Source organism: Salvia splendens, chromosome 21, assembly GCF_004379255.2.
Source record: "Salvia splendens isolate huo1 chromosome 21, SspV2, whole genome shotgun sequence".
NCBI classification, from domain to species: Eukaryota; Viridiplantae; Streptophyta; class Magnoliopsida; order Lamiales; family Lamiaceae; genus Salvia; species Salvia splendens.
Genome location: NC_056052.1, coordinates 2,530,127 through 2,548,702, shown reverse-complemented (window position 1 = coordinate 2,548,702; position 18,576 = coordinate 2,530,127). Strand labels below are relative to the sequence as shown.

The 18,576-nt window shown below is 36.9% G+C and overlaps 3 protein-coding genes across 3 annotated transcripts; 2 read left to right on the top strand and 1 right to left on the bottom strand.

The window, feature by feature from the left end:
* Window positions 1–4,722: 4,722 nt before the first annotated feature.
* LOC121783235 (PLAT domain-containing protein 3-like) lies at window positions 4,723–5,661 on the top strand. Its single transcript, XM_042181248.1, has 2 exons — window positions 4,723–4,835; window positions 4,925–5,661. The coding sequence occupies exons 1-2, from the start codon at window positions 4,770–4,772 to the stop codon at window positions 5,393–5,395; spliced, it is 537 nt and encodes a 178-aa protein (XP_042037182.1). The 5' UTR covers window positions 4,723–4,769; the 3' UTR covers window positions 5,396–5,661.
* An 895-nt stretch (window positions 5,662–6,556) lies between these two features.
* LOC121784056 (succinate dehydrogenase [ubiquinone] iron-sulfur subunit 3, mitochondrial) lies at window positions 6,557–8,333 on the bottom strand. Its single transcript, XM_042182239.1, has 4 exons — window positions 8,064–8,333; window positions 7,214–7,452; window positions 6,858–7,067; window positions 6,557–6,755 (listed from the first exon to the last, which is right to left on the bottom strand). The coding sequence occupies exons 1-4, from the start codon at window positions 8,331–8,333 to the stop codon at window positions 6,557–6,559; spliced, it is 918 nt and encodes a 305-aa protein (XP_042038173.1).
* Window positions 8,334–9,442: 1,109 nt separating this feature from the next.
* Window positions 9,443–12,316, top strand: LOC121785028. Its single transcript, XM_042183357.1, has 3 exons — window positions 9,443–9,888; window positions 10,783–11,534; window positions 11,610–12,316. The coding sequence occupies exons 1-3, from the start codon at window positions 9,601–9,603 to the stop codon at window positions 12,145–12,147; spliced, it is 1,578 nt and encodes a 525-aa protein (XP_042039291.1). The 5' UTR covers window positions 9,443–9,600; the 3' UTR covers window positions 12,148–12,316.
* Window positions 12,317–18,576: the final 6,260 nt, after the last annotated feature.

Below are 18,576 nucleotides of genomic sequence, written 5' to 3'. Positions count from 1 at the left end.
GTAAAATAAAGATCCATTCTCGGGTCAAATTCCAGTCCACTCGGCATCTTACGTGGACCGTGGACTGGAAGCCACCTCGATTCCGTATGGAATCTAGTTTTCGCACATAGTCAACACCAATTGATTCTCGTCCTATGGATTATAAAGCAGCAAACATAATACGAAGGAAAATGGCAATGTCAAATAGTGGGGGTTTGACTCAATTTTCCGAGGTGGCCAAAACATTAGTTTGATGAATGCACACAACACACCAATGTTTTAAAAACCGGACCGGCCAGCGAAGCGGCGTCATTACTGGTTCACTGGTTCAACCGGTTCACTGGTCGAACCATTGGTTGAACCGGAATACTGTTTATATATATATATATATATATATATATATATATATATATATATATATATATATATATATATATATATATATATTTATTTATTTATTTAGTAGTAAATAATAAAATTTAATTAAATGTTTTGTCAATAAATATTATAGTATTATATATTTAATAGTATTATTTTAGAAAACAAGTCTTGTACTATTATATTAGAATATTTAATGACGTTAAGTTTAAATACAATAATAAATTATAATACACAATATTAAAAACTAGTATTAAACTCTATGTATAATTATAAACTCATATATTATAAAACATTAGTGATTGTAAAAGTATAATTAAAATATAAAAAATATATTATAATTAACAATTTCTTAAAAGAATATATAAAATTAAAAGGAATTATCTTAAAAGAATATAAAATTAAAAAGAATATATTTTTAGTTAATGATAGAATTTTATTAATTTTTTATCAACAAATATAATTAAATATATAAATTATACTAGTAGTAAGTTATTGTAAATAAAAAATTTACTAATATTTATGTATAAAAATAAATAAGTTCATAGTATTATTTTCAAAAAGTAATGCGGCAAAATAATGTTATACACAAAGATATATGAATAAACATAAATTAAAAACATATATTTAGTAAATACTCCTAGTATATAATCAAATAGTAGTAAACTTTTAATATAATTAATCACATATTCTTAATATACATATATACGTATTAAACGCGAATTATTAGTTTATATAGATAAAATATTTCGTGTTTAACATATGAAAATAACTTATGTTCATATTACTACCAAGAAGTCTTTGTGGTGTAGTGGTAGAATTGTTGGTAAGTTCACCGAGAGGTCTTGAGTTCGACCCCTATCAAAGCCAAAATTTTAGAATAAAATTTTGAAAAGCATTAAAAAAATATTTAAATACAGTTGAACCGGTTCCCGGTTCCCGGTCCAACCGGTTCGACCGGCCGGTTTTACCGGTTCGAGGCGGGTCAACTAATAGGCAGTTTTTAGAGGCAAACCGGACCGGAATGCCTACCGGTTCGCGGTCCGACCGGTCCGACCGTCCGGTCCGGTCCGGTTTTTAAAACATTGCAACACACTGATGGAAACGTGTACCGAAAAACGTCGTTCAAAAGCACTCCAAGAATTACTGAGACCTAACAGGAAAAGTACGAAAACTTTGTCTAGCAACTTATACACGAATTAGGATTTATATGATTCGATCGTAATTTTTAAATTTTGATTATGTAATCTTTATATTAATATTTAAAATTAGAATCATTTATTCGAAAAAGATAAATAATAGGGCCATAAATAAGTAAGGCATGATATAATAAGTGTTTGCGATGAGATTCTCCAAGTAGACCCACAATTTTGGTATAATTGAACGAGTTAATTTTTTTAGATAGAATTAATGTGCCTCTGCACATCAACAGGTAAATAGGAGCAACCTCTAATAATACAATAGTATTATTGTAAAGAGTAGTGATTTAGAGACATAATGTCTCTATGCCATAATACCCTTATGTTATCTTGACATAATTATATTTTATATTGTGACTAATTTACCCTCTTGTTATTTTAGAAACATAAATATTAGATTATGAAGTTTAATTAATCGGCACATGCTTATCATGCTTGCATTCAATGTATTCATAATTTTAAATTGAGTATTTAAAGTCTTACTTAGAGTATTCATACTTTTAATTAGAGTACCATTAAAAGTATATTTCGTAATTTTACAGAAATAATCATATATTTTTAAAATATAAAATTAAAAATGATTGTTCTTACAAATATAATTTATTACTATTTTTATAAATAAAAGTTAGTATGAAAAATATTATTTATTAAAAACTGTTTTATAAACTACATAAGGGGATTGATAAGATATGTATTTTAATTTTCATAGGGAATTTTAGTTTGGGAAAAAACAATACAATGGGAATTGATCAAATGTGCATTGTAATTCGTACGAGACAAAAAAATACGCTATTTTTCGGGTCAGTGATAAAAAAATCAAATAGGGAGTATAACTTATTTTATAGTTAAAACCACTAAGATATTATAATTATGAAAATTATTTAAAGTATTATATCTCTAAAATTTAAATAGTACATTTATTTATTTTTAATTAGTTTCATACTTATTTTATGACTAAGCAATATGAAATATAGAGGATGAGATGTGATGAATTTTCTAATTAAATTATGAAAACTCTAAAGTCAATTTATATAACGTATATAGTGTAACACATTGTAAATGTAAATATGATAAGATTAATTTTGAAAGATATATTTCGATAAATTAATTATTTGATGAAAAAAAAGTTCATGCATGTCTTTATTAATTATTTGCATGGTATATCTTCAATTAACTTATATTATTAAATGTTTTATTAGTTTGTATTTTATATCTCTTAAAATTAGGATAGGTTTTATTAATAATATTAAACCAAATAATTAATTAATTAAGTTATCATTATTTGCGAATTACAATCACAATCAAGTTTCAAATAATAGAATTGTGAAATAGAGATTTGTTGTAACTAAATGTAATTAAAGAAATGTTAGGAGTATGCCATAATTATAGGGATCTTAGCTAATCTCATTCACCTAAATTAGAAGAATTGAACGTTTTTTCATATTAGGACAAGATTGTACATATACAAATTGTAAAGTTAAATAAAAATATAAAACAATCTAAAATGACTACTTTAACCTCATTATGTCTTAGACATTATGTCTCCAAAACATTTTTCTATTGTAAATTAATTGGTTGACGAAACATGGCAATAACAAGTGTTGGAAAGTAAATGGAAGTAGGTGTATCCACCATTCTTGATAATTTAATAATACTAGTATGTCACATGATGCCACGCCATCTTTGGAGGCCTCGTCAATCGCTTTTTTAATTATGTTATTTCCAATTAAATATTGATTAGTTAAACAAGTGGTTACGATATTCTCTCTATTTAATAAAAGAAAATGTCCAAATATAATAGATTTTGTCCTTTTATAATCGATATTATTCTCGGACACGCATATTCCAGTATCTTCCATTGTAATAAAACTTAGTCAAGTATGGCATAAACAATGTACAATAAAGTACTCCTAATAAGCTAGTTAGCATTCAATTTACTAAATCAAGTAATTTTCTCAATTTGTTACTGCATTTAATTTCACTAAATCTTTAATCTTTGATCCCACTAAATCTAGCATCTAATTATGATTTATGAATCCATAACTCAAACACTATATTTTCGTTTACAAAGGTGTAGTTGGTGGATTGTGTTACATATTCTCTTAGTTAATCATACATAACTGGAAAAATATATCACAATATATGTGGTTTAAAATTTAAATATGGCATTCTTAATTATTAAAATTATAAATGCATATTAATTGGTTTCGCTATAGACTTTAATGTGGGTGGTCCATCTTTAAATCGTCCAGGCAATCGAACTAGTATGATGATTGCATCTATGTAGAAACAATAATTACTGAAAAATGAGTCATTTTTGGTTTCTCAAGTAATTTTGATTTTTGAATAACAAATTACCAAATACGATAAAAAAAAATTTGGAAAAAAATTAAGCTGAGTTCATAGACGAAAATTGTCAACGAAGGTGGTGGTGTTCAAGCAAAAACATGAAGGGCATCATGTGGATCAAAGAGTTCTCCGAACAAGTAGAAAAAGTTGAAATTAGAGAGAATTTTTTTCATTTTATCTCGAGTGACTAAAAGAAAGGTATACGGTGAATGTTATTTGCACATTTTCGGTACCTCGTAAAAATTAATAGTCTCATTATTAGGAGTTCTGGTTTGCCATTTTGATTCATTCACGATTATGAGTCCTGATTCACCTACTATAAGTGATAAGTAGGTCTCACATTTCACTCAAATTTTATTATAAAACTTATACACAAATGGTTCTCACGGTCCGCTATCTTTTTCCAGTCATTTCATTTATATTTCTTAAAAACTCATGTCAAACTCGGCCGAAACTTCTAATGAAGGACGCAGGCAATAGCACCAGAAGTATCTGATGAAAAACTTTGTTACATTTGAGGTATTTTCACGCTATTTTCTGACATTTTTGCCCCTTTCTACATTTTTACAATAATGCACGCATATGCCTGAAAAATCATCACGAGAGCTCATGTTTTAAACTTTGTTATTTTCCATTCAAATTTTGAAAAAATGCGAGATGAATCACAATATAAAGAAAAAAAAACAGTGATTTTACAAGCAATTAGCCCTACAATCATATAAGCACACATGTATTTCTTTGTATTTATATATATTTATTTGATTTCTTATTTTATGATATATATATATATATATATATATATATATATATATACTAGTGGCATTTCACTATAGTCCGAAATAGAATTATCCCAAGAAGGAAGCCATGGCAGTCAACCAATCCTTCTTGAAGCTCCTCATCCTCTTCTCCATCTTCACCATCTCCAGATCTGTAAGTACTTCCTCTCCACACACACACACACACACACGATTCACTTCGATTTCATAATTTCACTCAATTAAATGAATCAAATTTCACAGGACGAAGAAGATTGCGTGTACACGCTCTACGTGAGAACGAGCACGATCATCAAAGGCGGCACCGATTCCAAGATCGGGGCCACCCTCCTCGACGCCGATGGCTACGGCATCCGCATCAACGACATCGAGGCCTGGGGCGGCCTAATGGGCCCGGGATACGACTACTTCGAGCGGGGCAACCTCGACATCTTCAGCGGCCGCGGGCCCTGCATCCCGGGCCCCATCTGCTCCATGAACCTCACCTCCGACGGCACCGGATCGGGCCACGGCTGGTACTGCAACTACGTCGAGGCCTCCTCCACCGGCGTCCACGAGGAATGCTCGAAGAAGTATTTCGAGGTCGAGCAGTGGCTCGCCACCGACGCCGCGCCTCGTCAGCTCTACGCGTATAGAAACCTGTGTTCGGGCTCTTCGGGCCGGGCCAGGCTTATGAAGCGAGGCGTGGATTTGCCGAGGGTGTCGGTCGTTTGAGTTGTCACGGGCTTTTTTGGGCCCGATTCTGATGCTCGGTATAAAATTTGTGGGGATTATATATTTATTTAGTTGAAATAAATGTGGAAGGATGGGACTTGACCCGGACTGTGATGTTTTGGTAAATAATGCTTTTGTATTATTGATGTATTGTTTGAGTGAATTTTGCAACATTTGTGTGTATTAAATTAAGTAAAAAACTAGTGATATTTTTGTAGGATTGTAAAAGTGTCATTTTAAAAAAATATATATATATTCAAGGTGGATACGCTGATGTTGATTCACCATGAAAGAAAAACGTTGTTTAAGTTGATTTACACTTTTAGTGGAAGTGAAGTGTTTCATCAATTAAATTGTGTTTGACGGTCTTGTAATTGAATTGTCTTATTCAGGGATTGAGAGATTTGATTCGAACAAAAAATCGATTCGTCACATTTAGTGAAGTTTGTTTGCTAAACGAATCAAGGTTGAGTACGATATTAGTCGGCTTGTTAGCTCGTGCGCGAGCTTGCTGAGTGATTATTTTGAAAATATAAAATTAATAACTATCTGTATTTTGTATTTTTATATTATAATTGATGATAATTATATTTTCTTTTCTTATTTATTGTAAGAAAATAATTGGTATCAGACACGACTTGACTTTGATTCATTTCTCCTAAAATTTCGATTTTCTGTGGGAAAATAAGGCAAGGGTTCAACTTTCGGATGATGATAAATAATTGGATTGATAACATATGATGATAAATAATTTTTGATCGTTGAATATCCCTTTTCTGTCGGCAGCCATCACTTTCAACAATCTCCTTTTTTCAATGGTGAGTACCTACTTTGTGTGAAAGATACAAGTATTTTTTAGCTATTTATAAAATTTAATTTGGTATAGTACAACTTAGATACTGGACAAACTAAAATTCCTTTCGAAATATATGCAAAATTTTAATTTGGTATCACTCTAAAACATAGAACTAATATTTTCCAATATCAGTAGTGTAAAGCATAAAAGATGAGGTAAAACGCGAAAATTGGGAACATATTAAACCTTAAAAACTTGGGGTAAATTAATTTGTTTGATACGGGCGCACCGTAAAACACCATAGCTTGACCATTTAAAAAGCCAAATACCGCAACATGAGTACATCGGTAAGGTGATACGGCTACCTAAGCTCGTTGATCTTCATTGTCGGACTTCTCGGACGGCCTAGCGAACCGATGCTTCGCCTTCATCTTGTTGATGGCATTTGCCGGATTCAGGCTCTTGGGGCATGTAGCTGTGCAGTTCTTTATAGTCCTGCACCGATAAAGTCGAACTTCCTTATCCGTCAGTGCTTGCAGCCGCTCGTCACCAAAATCATCCCGACTGCCAAATCATGCACAATAACATTAACATGTCATATCTCATTTGCCAATTTAATCTATCTTATACTATAATTTTTGTTTGAAGATATATAGACAAGGTAACCTGTCGCTTATCCAGCGATACGCGTGAAGCAGTGCTGCAGGTCCGAGGAACTCCTCGGGATTCCACCAATAGGACGGGCATGAGGTGCTGCAGCAAGCACATAGTATGCACTCGTAGAGCCCGTCTAGCCTCCATCTCTCTGCTGTGCTCTGCCTGTATTCTTTCCCGCCCGGTGGGGGCTTTTTCGTCTTCAGCCATGGCTCGATCAACCTGCATTTTATGTTACGATTGCGGGGAACGGATAATTACTCTGGCTCCTAAAGGATAAAACAGAGTAGGGAACGGATATTGCACGAAATTGATCGGTATCAAAAGCAAACTTTGGCAACAATGAATCCGAAAAGCGGTGATCGTACTTGTATTGGTGGTAGAAATGGGTGAGATCAACGACTAAATCCTTGATCACGTACATATGGGGCAGAGGGGTTATTACAGTAGCCGTGCTAGTATCCGAATCAATCGGCTTACGACAGGCAACTGTATTCGTCCCATCAATGTTCATCGCACATGAACCACATATACCTTCTCTGCAGGATCTCCGATAGGTCAAACTCGAATCATCTTCGGATTTTATCTTCTGTAGAGCATCAAGAACCTACAATATACACATCCTCTTCATTAAATTGTTAATTAGAATTGTATACTAATTCATCCAAAAAGGTGTTTTTGACATTATTGTCACATAACAAATGAGATTTCCCCACTTAACAAAACCAAATTCTACATTTCGGAGGTGAAGAAGAATGAGAAAGCATACATACATAATGTGACTCACATGCAAATTATTTATTTAAACAACTAGGCCTCAAGTAAATAACAAAATAATACATCAATGAAAAACATCAAAATTAAATGTACTCATAGCTTTTCCAATTGTAAAGGTTTGCTGAATAATCTTGTGTATGATCCAGATTTGGGACAATTCATAAAGAAAAGAGCTTCAAAATCACATTGTGACTTGCTGAATTCAATGATGCTTATAAATATTCCTATATAAAAATTTCTCCAAAGATTTTTATTTCTTTAATGTCATATTATTCTATACTCTTAATTAATTATTGGATATATTCCTATATAAAATTTTCTGCATGGATATTTTGTTTCTTTAATCAAGTGCTCTTCCAAACCAATTCATTTGATAATATTTTGAAACAAAGGTAACTTAATTTCTGTATTATAGTTAAACTATAATTAAAATAAAATGACCATAGGTCCACAGCTGGACAAATCGAGAAAGAAGGATTGAAGAAAAGGTTTTTGGTGAGGATGATTAGGGCTCCATCGATATATCTTGAACTCCTTCTTCTGATTGTTCACATTCCTTTGAATATTGTGTTGTGATTCAACTACTTCTTCTGCGTGTTGCTCTGCAGCAGGGTGGCCTTGCAGAATGGGGAAACCTCCCTTTTTTGCCTCACTTTTTGTGCTAAATTTAGCTACTTGTTTCGATCCTCCCTTTAGCCATGCTCTCCACATCTCTATCTCTATCTCTATCTCTACTGCACTTCTCAGTTTGCTGGGTTTAGATTTGAGAAGAGGTTTATTGTTTATTGCAGTTGAGGTGTTGGAAGGGAAAGAGAGACACGTGTTTGCATGGCTGCAACGTGTTCTAAAATAAATAAATTATAAATACTTTATAAATTTATAACTGCATCATGAATTGATGTGGATTGGGCTTGGGTTGATTGGGCTGCTCTGGCCCACACGCGTGGCTGCAACACACTCGCAAATCTCGGCCAATGAGAGCGCGCGTGCAAGGCATGCGCTAGGTGCGCGATTGTTTGGGCTTCTATTGAATTGAGAAAAAGAAGGTTTGATTTATATCTTTTTATACTTAGGCAGTTTCTGGATGATTCAAACTGAAGTAATTGGATGTCCAACTTGAGCCTAATTAAAAATTTAATGGTTGGGACATATTGCCTTATGGTGTGTTCAGCTAATTGTTGACGAATTCTTATATTTTTTAGTCCACGATATATATCTTATATTCTTTTTATTTATTTGCTGAGTAATGGTCATTGCATTTAGCTAACTCTTTCAACTCATGTATTATTGTAAAATTAATACTCCCTCCGTCCCGCACTACTTGCACTTATTTCCTTTCTGGGCGTCCCAAGTTATTTGCACTCTTTCCATTTTTAGTAACAATTTATACCTACAGCCGTAATTGTTGACTTTGTCTATCACTCATTCCTTAATCTCCGTGCCCAAAAAGAAATGTGCGAGTAGTGCGGGACGGAGGGAGTATATAAAAGTAGATTCGCATTCCATTAGCTTTTCCAATGCATTTTACTTAACTCTCTGTCCATCAAGCTTCGTTATTCTTACTTTTTACACTTTTTAAATTTTAATAAGATTATAATTTAATTTAGACCTAAAATTTTGTTACCAAACAATCAAATTATGATATCTACCTTTCTATCTTATTTGTCTTCCCTCTTATGCAAATCTAATCAATCCTTATTTAATTCATACTACTACAACATATCTTGATATATTTCTATACAAAGATGCACTAATAATAGGAATAAGGATAAGTGAGAGTATGAAATTTGGGAGATGATTTAGTTCAACAAAACGGTATCTCGTACAATTCCCCCTTCAGACAAAACATCCTATAATAACCCGACACTTGTGTATCCACCATTGCTCCCTTGCTTACATTCGAAGCACAAAAAAGGAAACCACCACTGTTCCAACTCAACTCAAGGCAGCGAAGACAGTTGATGATTGAACGAGAAAGATGAGATCGGAGACGTTGACTCTCGTTCTGGTGAATCTGGCCGGAATCATGGAACGCGCCGACGAATCTCTCCTCCCCGGAGTCTACAAGGAAGTCGGCGCCGCGCTGCATGCGGACCCCACCCGCCTCGGCTCCCTCACCCTCTTCAGATCCATCGTCCAGTCCTCCTGCTACCCCCTCGCCGCCTACCTCGCCGTCCGCCACAATCGCACCACCGTCATCGCCGCCGGCGCTTTCCTCTGGGCCGCCGCCACTTTCCTCGTCGCAATCTCCTCCACCTTCGCTCAGGTTTACATTTTTGGCTTCTAAATCTGATCTTTTTCTGTCCCAGCTCTTCCAAATTGTGATCTGATTTGTTCTTATCGATGAATTTCAAAGTTCAAGATTTGATTTTTCTCCGATTTCAATGCTCCTCAGTTTGAAATTTAGAATTCAGCTTATTCCCAAGAATGTGCAGAGCAGTTATATTAGTTGGTTTTACTATTTTGCCTTAGGTTTATTGAGAAAATTTAGCATCGATTAGTTTGTGAATTTGGTTTATTTACTTATTTTGCTTCCAAATTGTGACCCTATTTTCCAAGAATTGAATCTATTATCGGATAATAGTCATTCAAATCACGAAATTTGATCAAATTGTGGTCTTTCCATAAAGTTTGGAAACAGAATATTAAATTACGGGGTTTCAATTTTTTTCAATTGTTCTAACCGTGCAAATTTAGGTGAAATCGATTGTGATGTGGCAGCCGAACCAAGGGGGAGGTTGGACACAGGGTTGGGGCAATTCCAACTGCCACATTACCATAGATTTTACCAAAATTCCTTATGAAAATGACAAGAAATTGATCAAAGTTCGTGATTTAAAGGTCAATTATCCCATTAAGAAGCTCAAGATTCGATTTTTTTTGTCTTCCTCGTAATTTGGCATGATTGAAGTGTTTGTATCAGAATTTGTAATCTTTAATCTTGTTGCTTGCTTTCCTAATTTGGTTTTGGAGCAGTTAAAACAGTTGGTTTTTAAAGAATCTTGGTTAACATTTTTCCTTAGATTTCTTGAGTAAATGCAACTTTTTTGATTTAGTTCAAAAGAAATGGGAAGTGAGTTCACGGAAATCTAAATGTAGTGTTGCTTGTAGGTTTGTTGCATTTGCATCATGAGGTGTTAAGATTGATCTTCTTCCATAGGTGGCAATCTCAAGAGGTCTGAATGGGATAGGCCTTGCCATAGTCACACCAGCAATCCAGTCTCTCGTAGCCGACTCAACCGATGACACGAATCGTGGCACCGCTTTCGGTTGGCTGCAGTTGACAGGAAACTTCGGCTCCATCATCGGTGGCCTCCTCTCCGTCCTCATAGCCTCCACCACGGTCATGGGGATCCCCGGCTGGAGGATCGCGTTCCACCTCGTTGCAATATTAAGCGTCGTGATTGGTGCATTAGTCCATCTCTTCGCCAACGATCCCCGGTTTACTGACAGCGATGGCAAGAGGAAGGAGCAGCCTCCACACAAGCCGTTTAAAGAGGAAGTGAGGGAGCTCGTTAAAGAAGCGAAAGCAGTTATGAAAGTGCCTTCGTTCCAGATATTGGTTGCTCAGGGCGTCTCTGGCTCGTTCCCGTGGTCGTCTCTGTCGTTTGCTCCTATGTGGCTCGAGCTCATGGGGTTCTCTCACAAGAAAACAGCAACCATCTTGACATTGTTCAACGTTGCTGGATCGCTCGGGGGTTTGTTTGGCGGGAAGATGGGCGATACGCTTGCTAAACCGTTGCCAAATGCTGGTAGGATTATGCTCTCGCAGATAAGCTCTGGCTCGGCCATCCCGTTGGCTGCTATTTTGTTGCTCGGGTTGCCCGATGACCCTTCCTCCGCAGCTATGCACGGCTTCGTGTTCTTTGTCACCGGTTTCTTCATCTCTTGGAATGCTCCAGCTACTAACAAGTAAGGTTTTAATGTTAAATTGGCAATGATGTTAATGGTAATTATCTGTCTTGCTAACATTTGTGTTGTGAACAGTCCAATATTCGCAGAAATAGTGCCAGAGAGAGCTCGAACGAACATCTATGCTTTGGACAGATCGTTCGAGTCTATACTAGCTTCGTTCGCTCCACCTGTGGTGGGGATTCTAGCTCAGAACGTGTACGGATACAAGCCTGTCCCGACAGGGGCAGTGGACTCGAAAGCAATAGAAACGGATCGAGAGAATGCTGCATCGCTTGGCAAAGCACTTTACACTGCAATAAGCATCCCTATGGCGATCTGCTGCGCGTTCTACTCGTTTCTCTACTGCACGTATCCTAGGGACAGGGACCGGGCGAGAATGGAGGCCTTGATCGAGTCAGAAATGATGGACATCGAAGCAGAAAATGCCGGCTTAGTGGAGGAAGGCCTTCAGCTTCGCGTTGTGGAAAACAACAGTGTGGAGGAGAGGAGCGTGATCGATGTGGATTATGAAGGAGGGTCGAGCGCTGAGTTTGATGAGAACGACGAGCAGAGACTGCTCGCCCGAGAGCTTGCGTTGTCCGATTCTTCAACGGTTGTCTTCAAGAGGTAGATTTTTAGACAACATCAGATATATATAGGTAACTATGTTATCGGTAGCAACATATGTACTTCATTTATTCAGCAAGAGTCTTTCCACTGTGTTGAAAAGCTTGTGTATCTCTTAAAGAATAACAGCATTTTTGAATGATTTTGGAATATAGTTTGACGTGTTTGAATAAGATTTACACAGAGAAGATTGCATAAGACACAACAAAATAAGATAACAACATCACTTGTTTGATCTTTGAGAAAATGGTCACCTACATTTTGTACAGTACCCAAACATTTTGTATATTGTGTTTTTATATTGTTAAATATCTCATTTATATTTTTAATATAGCATGTTGTACAAGTATAGATTAACTTAATTCTGAATTTAATGTTATTCATGTTTTTTTTTTTTGGTAACTTTTTTACTCAAGGTAAAATATTAAAGATTTTTAAATGATCAAATATTTAAGGGTGTCCACTATAAGGCGGACACGCCCAATAGCCCCGCCCCAGTTTTTGTCCATAGCCCCAATTTTGTTGTCCATAGCCCCAAAATTTTATTTCCGCCACTATAGTGGACAACTCCAATAGCCTCCAAATTTTATAATCAATTTTTATTTTTAAATATTTTTTAGTTTCAATCAAGTGTAATTTAAATAATCGCAGTATAAATAACTAGAATACGAGGTAATTTGGCCCGAATATTCGTTGTATTGCAAACCGGTAATCGAAGATTGGCAGACCCAGCATAGTATCAAATGCGTCTTGATCTGCTTCGGTGATCGGAGATTGGCTGGCTTGGAAAGGGGAACCCGGCCGCGGCAGGTGAAGTGCGTCTAGGTTGGGTCGGTAATCTCCAAAAGCGAAACGACTCAGATTCCGATGTAAAGCGGGCGGCGTTGGTGAGGATCTCCACGACTGAGATGGAGGAAGGGGTGGACTCGATGCCCACGGTGGTGGAGATTGATTCCAACTCCAAGGCTGTGACGGAGCCGCATATCCGCCAAATCCCGACGGCTGAGAAGCATATCCGCCAATACCCGATGGCGGCGAATGATGGGCCGACGGCTGAGATGGATTGCTGTCATATCCCGATTCCTCAGTGTCGGGTGATTCGTCGTCTCCTCGGTGCATTTTGTATAGAGTGTTTTTGTAGAAAGTGGGTGTATGGATTTTGTGAAAATGGGAGTGGGGGAGGAGGGGGAGTGGTATTTAGGCTATCCACAATGGCGCCTAGCGCATCGCCTAGCCGAGCGCCGGCGCTAGGCGGTCGCTAGGCGAACCATTGCAGCTTCCGAAAACCGCCGAGCGGTTTTTCGGAATTAAAAATCGCCTAGCGCTAGGCGGTCGACGGGCGCTGGGCGATGCGCTGGGCGATCCGCTCGGCGCCATTGCAGCGTCGGGATCGCCCAGAGCATCGCCCAGCGGTTTTTTTGTTTTTTTTTTAAATTTTCGAGACACTATATATACGCGATTTGCACTTCATTTTCATTCGCACCACTTGTATTAACGAGTACTCTCTCTATCTTAATTTCTATACAAGATCAACACCGAGAAATGAGTAACGCGGGTGATGGTAGTGGAGGTAGTGGGGGGGACGCTGAGGAGTACGAACGTCGAATGGCCGAAGCGTTTGAGGCATATACCAACCGCGGGATAGACCAATGGATGCAAAGAGCCTTGCAGCCGGCGGTACCTCGACCTCGGCCAGTTGTCCATCGCCGACAAGCGATTGATCGTGATCACGTAGCTGCACATCAGCGCCTATACGAAGACTACTTCGCAGAGGAGCCGCGGTTCAACGCCAACATTTTCAGGCGACGTTTTAGGATGAGCAGAGCCATGTTTATGCGTATTGTTAACGCCTTGGAGCAGTGATATCTGTATTTCCGCTTCAGGCACGATGCTGCTGGCAAACCCGGCCACACACCAATTCAAAAGTGCACTGCGGCAATCCGGCAGTTGGCTTACGGAGGCGCGGCAGACATGTGGGACGAGTACCTCCACATCGGTGAGACAACTTCCCTGGAATGTTTGAAGTATTTCTGTCAAGCCGTGATTGAAGTATTCGGTGATCAGTATCTCCGAAAGCCTACCCGCGAAGATTGCCGGGATCTGCTGAGGATGCATGGGGAGCAGCATGGGTTCCCGAGAATGTTAGGCAGCATAGATTGTATGCATTGGGAGTGGAGGAACTGTCCCGCTGCCTGGAAGGGGTTCTACACGACCGGCTACAAGGAAAAGAATCCCACGATGATCCTCGAGGCCGTAGCTGATTACCGGCTGTGGATTTGGCATGCGTATTTTGGGATCGCCGGTTCGAACAACGACCTAAACGTCCTCAACTCGTCGCCCCTATTCAACGAGCAGTGCCAGGGCGTCGGTCCGGCCATCAGTTTTGTCGCCAACGGCAACCGGCATGATATGGGCTACTACTTGGCGGATGGGATATACCCTAGGTGGCCCGTCTTTGTGAAGACGATCCGATGCCCAGGAGATGAGAAGAAGGCCTACTTTGCGGCACGGCAGGAGTCCGCGCGCAAGGACGTGGAGCGCGCATTTGGTGTGCTCCAGGCTCGATGGGCGGCGGTTAGGGGTCCAACGCGTTTGTGGCACGTCGACTGCATTGCTGATATAATGTACGCCTGTATTATCATGCACAACATGATTGTCGAAGATGAAGGTGTACAACTGACGGATTGGGCCAACGACGATAATGAAGCCGGTCCAAGCCACGGCGTGGCCGTCCCCAACGCACGGAGTGGGGTACCTCACGATGAAGCCGGCCTCCTCCAAGCACATACCGACATGCGCCAAACGGAAGCTCATATTCGACTCCAAAAGGATTTAATTGAAGAGTTATGGGCGCGGAGGATTGCTCGGAGTTAGTTTTTTTTATTTATGTAATTTTGTAAAATGTACTTTTTTTAATGTAATTTTTATTATTAATGTACTTTTTAAAAATTTTAGTACTTTTTAAAATTTATTGTACTTTTTAAATTTATTTTACTTTTTTTAAAATTAAAATAGTAATATTAATATTTCCCGTATATGTCTCGTAAATTAAATTCCGTACATTGTGTTATTAGTGATGTGGCTATTGATGTGGCTGAGCTATTTATGATATGGCTAGGCTATGGCTGGGCTATTTCTGATGTGGCAGGAGGATTTTTAGTATTGATGATATGGCAGGAGGAGTTTGTGGTTGGGCTATGGCTGGGCTATTGCCGGGCTATCACCACTGTGGATACCCTTATAGATGAAAAAACGAAAAAAAAAAATTCAAAAAATGCGGCTATAGCCGCGGCGGATATCCGCCACTATAATAGCCGCGGCTATAGCCGCGCCAATACACCCACCGCCTCGTCCTCGCCCCACTTGCGGCGAAGCCTCGTCCGCCGCCCTCCCCCCACCAGCCGCGTCCACCCTCGCGGCGGACACCCCCTCCACTATAATAGCCACGCCTACCGCCCCCTTCGCGGCGTCCGCCTCGTCCACTCCATAGTGGACGCTCTAAGAAAATTGGAAATTACAATTAAACACATAATTCTGTTCACTCTCCGCTAATTCGGCCAATTTTTTCGAGGCATTTTCTGCCTCTTAGTTTATTTGTTGGACATTTGACTATATTCTCTGTTTTATTTTCATTTAAATACGAATATGATATTCCAAATTGATTTGTTTAACCAATTTGTTGTTTTAGGGTAAATAATTATAATTAAACGTTTGTTTATGGTTTAGATATCACTTGCTTCAACTTATAATATTTTAAAAAGTGTTTATAAACCAAATTAGGACATTTAGATAGTTGAAACTTGAAACTAAACATTACCCAAAAACTTTTAAAAAACACTAAAATAGATTATTCATTTGTTTCAATTAAAAAAACATAAATTATTCATTTGTTTAATTCATGAGAATATTTGCATGGCTATTTGGGTAGTGATAAATGTACATAATTGTATGTACATAATCAAACCTTTTTAACATTTAACCTTGAAAATTAATTCATAAACATTAATTGATTTAACATAAATTTCATATTAATCATTTTGCAACACTTCCAAAAAAAATTAAAATTTTAACTTAAATATTTGTATATTTAAGAAAAAAATATCTTTTTTTTTTACTAAATACTATTGTATAATTAATTCAAATCAAGCTCGAATCTGTTAGGTTTAGTATACTGAAAAGCATGTTTCGAGCAAATTCGCACGAATAGGAATCTTGCTTGTATACGGAAAAACTCTACAATCCACTTTTAACCCGATTCAGTATTATTCGAGCAGTTTGCACGAATAGAATCAGTATATTATTACATTGTGTTTGCTTGTGCGTTTATAAGATGTTTTATAAACATTTAAATGCATAAGAAGTAAACAAAGCCTAAGTCTTTTGCTTAGTAGACTGGTTGTGGGCGTCGTCCACTTTAAGGTAACTACAGACGGTTCTATGCAATGCTAACGTATGTAGATTAAGAAATAAATATTTATCAAGACCTCGTCTTTCAGTAGATAGCATAAAGACTTGTCTTGCTGTTAGATCCATTCAGTGCTATACCACACCAACGTTATCTTATTTCAATAAGGCTTAGAAGTAATCGGACTGACATTGCAACCTTTCACGATAGGTAGCCAAAGCCTATCTAGGTTGTGAAATTCTTCTTTTTCTTTTGCAAAACATTGCATAGAACCGACTGTAGTTACCTTAAAGTGGACGACGCCCACAACCAGTCTACTAAGCAAAAGACTTAGGCTTTGTTTACTTCTTATGCATTTAAATGTTTATAAAACATCTTATAAACGCACAAGCAAACACAATGTAATAATATACTGATTCTATTCGTGCAAACTGCTCGAATAATACTGAATCGGGTTAAAAGTGGATTGTAGAGTTTTTCCGTATACAAGCAAGATTCCTATTCGTGCGAATTTACTCGAAACATGCTTTTCAGTATACTAAACCTAACAAAATCGTGTTACAATTTGACATAAAATTTCTATATCACTTCTTTCTTATTGCTGCATAATAATACAACAAATAACAAAATTAATTTTTAGTTAAATTTAATTAAATTTAAGGATATTATGTACATATACAATTTATGTACATTTGTCTTTTCTATATTTGGGCATTAGTACGAGTTCTTATATGAAATCATGAGGCCTTGGGAGGTGGGCTTATAGCATGCAGTGGGTTAGGCCCTCCCCTTAACGGGTCAATGCGTACACTTATTTAACACCCCAGGTTGGGGTTCAACTTTTTTTGTATGATGATAATAAAGATCATCAATAATTTTAAGCTGTTTTATTTGATAAATTTAGAGGAAAATCATATGTTATATATAGTCTCACTTAACTTAAAAATGTTGAATATATATCTGTCAATTGTCATCAAGTTTCCTCAAGATATATATACATTGCGACGGAGAATAACTCAACAAGATACAATTATGATTATAGCGGGAGCACTTCAAATCGAGAAAATAGCATAAAATCTAAAATAAGAGATAAATAGTCAAATATGGGGATATGATACGAAAATCAGCTCAATCTTATTAAAACTTTTAAGTATTGACTATTGAATATTTGGAATTTTGTGTCATTTTCAATATTAACCGAATTTTATTCTCCAAAAACAAAAGGAGTGAATTAATGCACCGTCACAACCAGTCTACCAGTCTCGTGTTCCCATTGAACTGATTTATATAATCTCTAATAATTATACAAATGGAGATTCCAAATTTGTATTAATATTATTATACTATAAGCTCACATAAAGTCGCCGTCGGTGGATTTACGTTTACCTACTTATATAATTCAACTTGTCGTCGACTTTGACGCACATGATATATCATGGCTATGCTATGCTATGCTCCCAAATTAATCATAATTTTGGGCACTTTGATGTTTGACACTGAATTTTCAAATCTTAACGTACTTCAATAACAAGAGACATCAATCTTCCCAGTTCTTCGGTAACAATATAAATATTACTACTATTAAAGAAAATAATTTGAATAATATTGAGTACTAATTTAATGGAGTACTTGAAATACGAGAGAGATTAATGGTTTAGGGTTTATATTACTACTCCCTCCGTTTCTTCATAGTTGAGTCATTTTTCCAGAAGTTTCTTCATAATTGAATCATTTACATATAAAGTAAATTTTTTATCTCTCTTATTTTGTTCATTTTATACTTTATTCTCTCTACATTTTCCTTTTTCTTACTTTTTTTATCTATTTATTTAACACACCCAATATTTCTTTCTAAAATTCCAGGAGGGAGTACTATTTTGTTGATTGCTTACATAAGATTAGACTATTTTCTTGATTGCTTACATAAGATTGGACTATTTGGAAAACCTATTTTGGAAAACCGCGTAAATACACTAGGTCCAAAGTGCAGAGGCGCCATGTGAGTGATCCGACCATCACCCCCCATTT

Coding starts and splice junctions, on each gene's coding strand:
- LOC121783235 (XM_042181248.1), top strand. CDS start 4,770: ATGGCAGTCAACCAATCCTTCTTGAAGCTCCTCATCCTCTTCTCCATC. Junction 4,836..4,924: donor TCTTCACCATCTCCAGATCT/GTAAGTACTTCC, acceptor CAAATTTCACAG/GACGAAGAAGATTGCGTGTA.
- LOC121785028 (XM_042183357.1), top strand. CDS start 9,601: ATGAGATCGGAGACGTTGACTCTCGTTCTGGTGAATCTGGCCGGAATC. Junction 9,889..10,782: donor TCTCCTCCACCTTCGCTCAG/GTTTACATTTTT, acceptor CTTCTTCCATAG/GTGGCAATCTCAAGAGGTCT. Junction 11,535..11,609: donor AATGCTCCAGCTACTAACAA/GTAAGGTTTTAA, acceptor TGTTGTGAACAG/TCCAATATTCGCAGAAATAG.
- LOC121784056 (XM_042182239.1), bottom strand. CDS start 8,333: ATGTGGAGAGCATGGCTAAAGGGAGGATCGAAACAAGTAGCTAAATTT. Junction 7,453..8,063: donor TGTCCAGCTGTGGACCTATG/GTCATTTTATTT, acceptor TGTATATTGTAG/GTTCTTGATGCTCTACAGAA. Junction 6,756..6,857: donor TATCGCTGGATAAGCGACAG/GTTACCTTGTCT, acceptor ATGATTTGGCAG/TCGGGATGATTTTGGTGACG.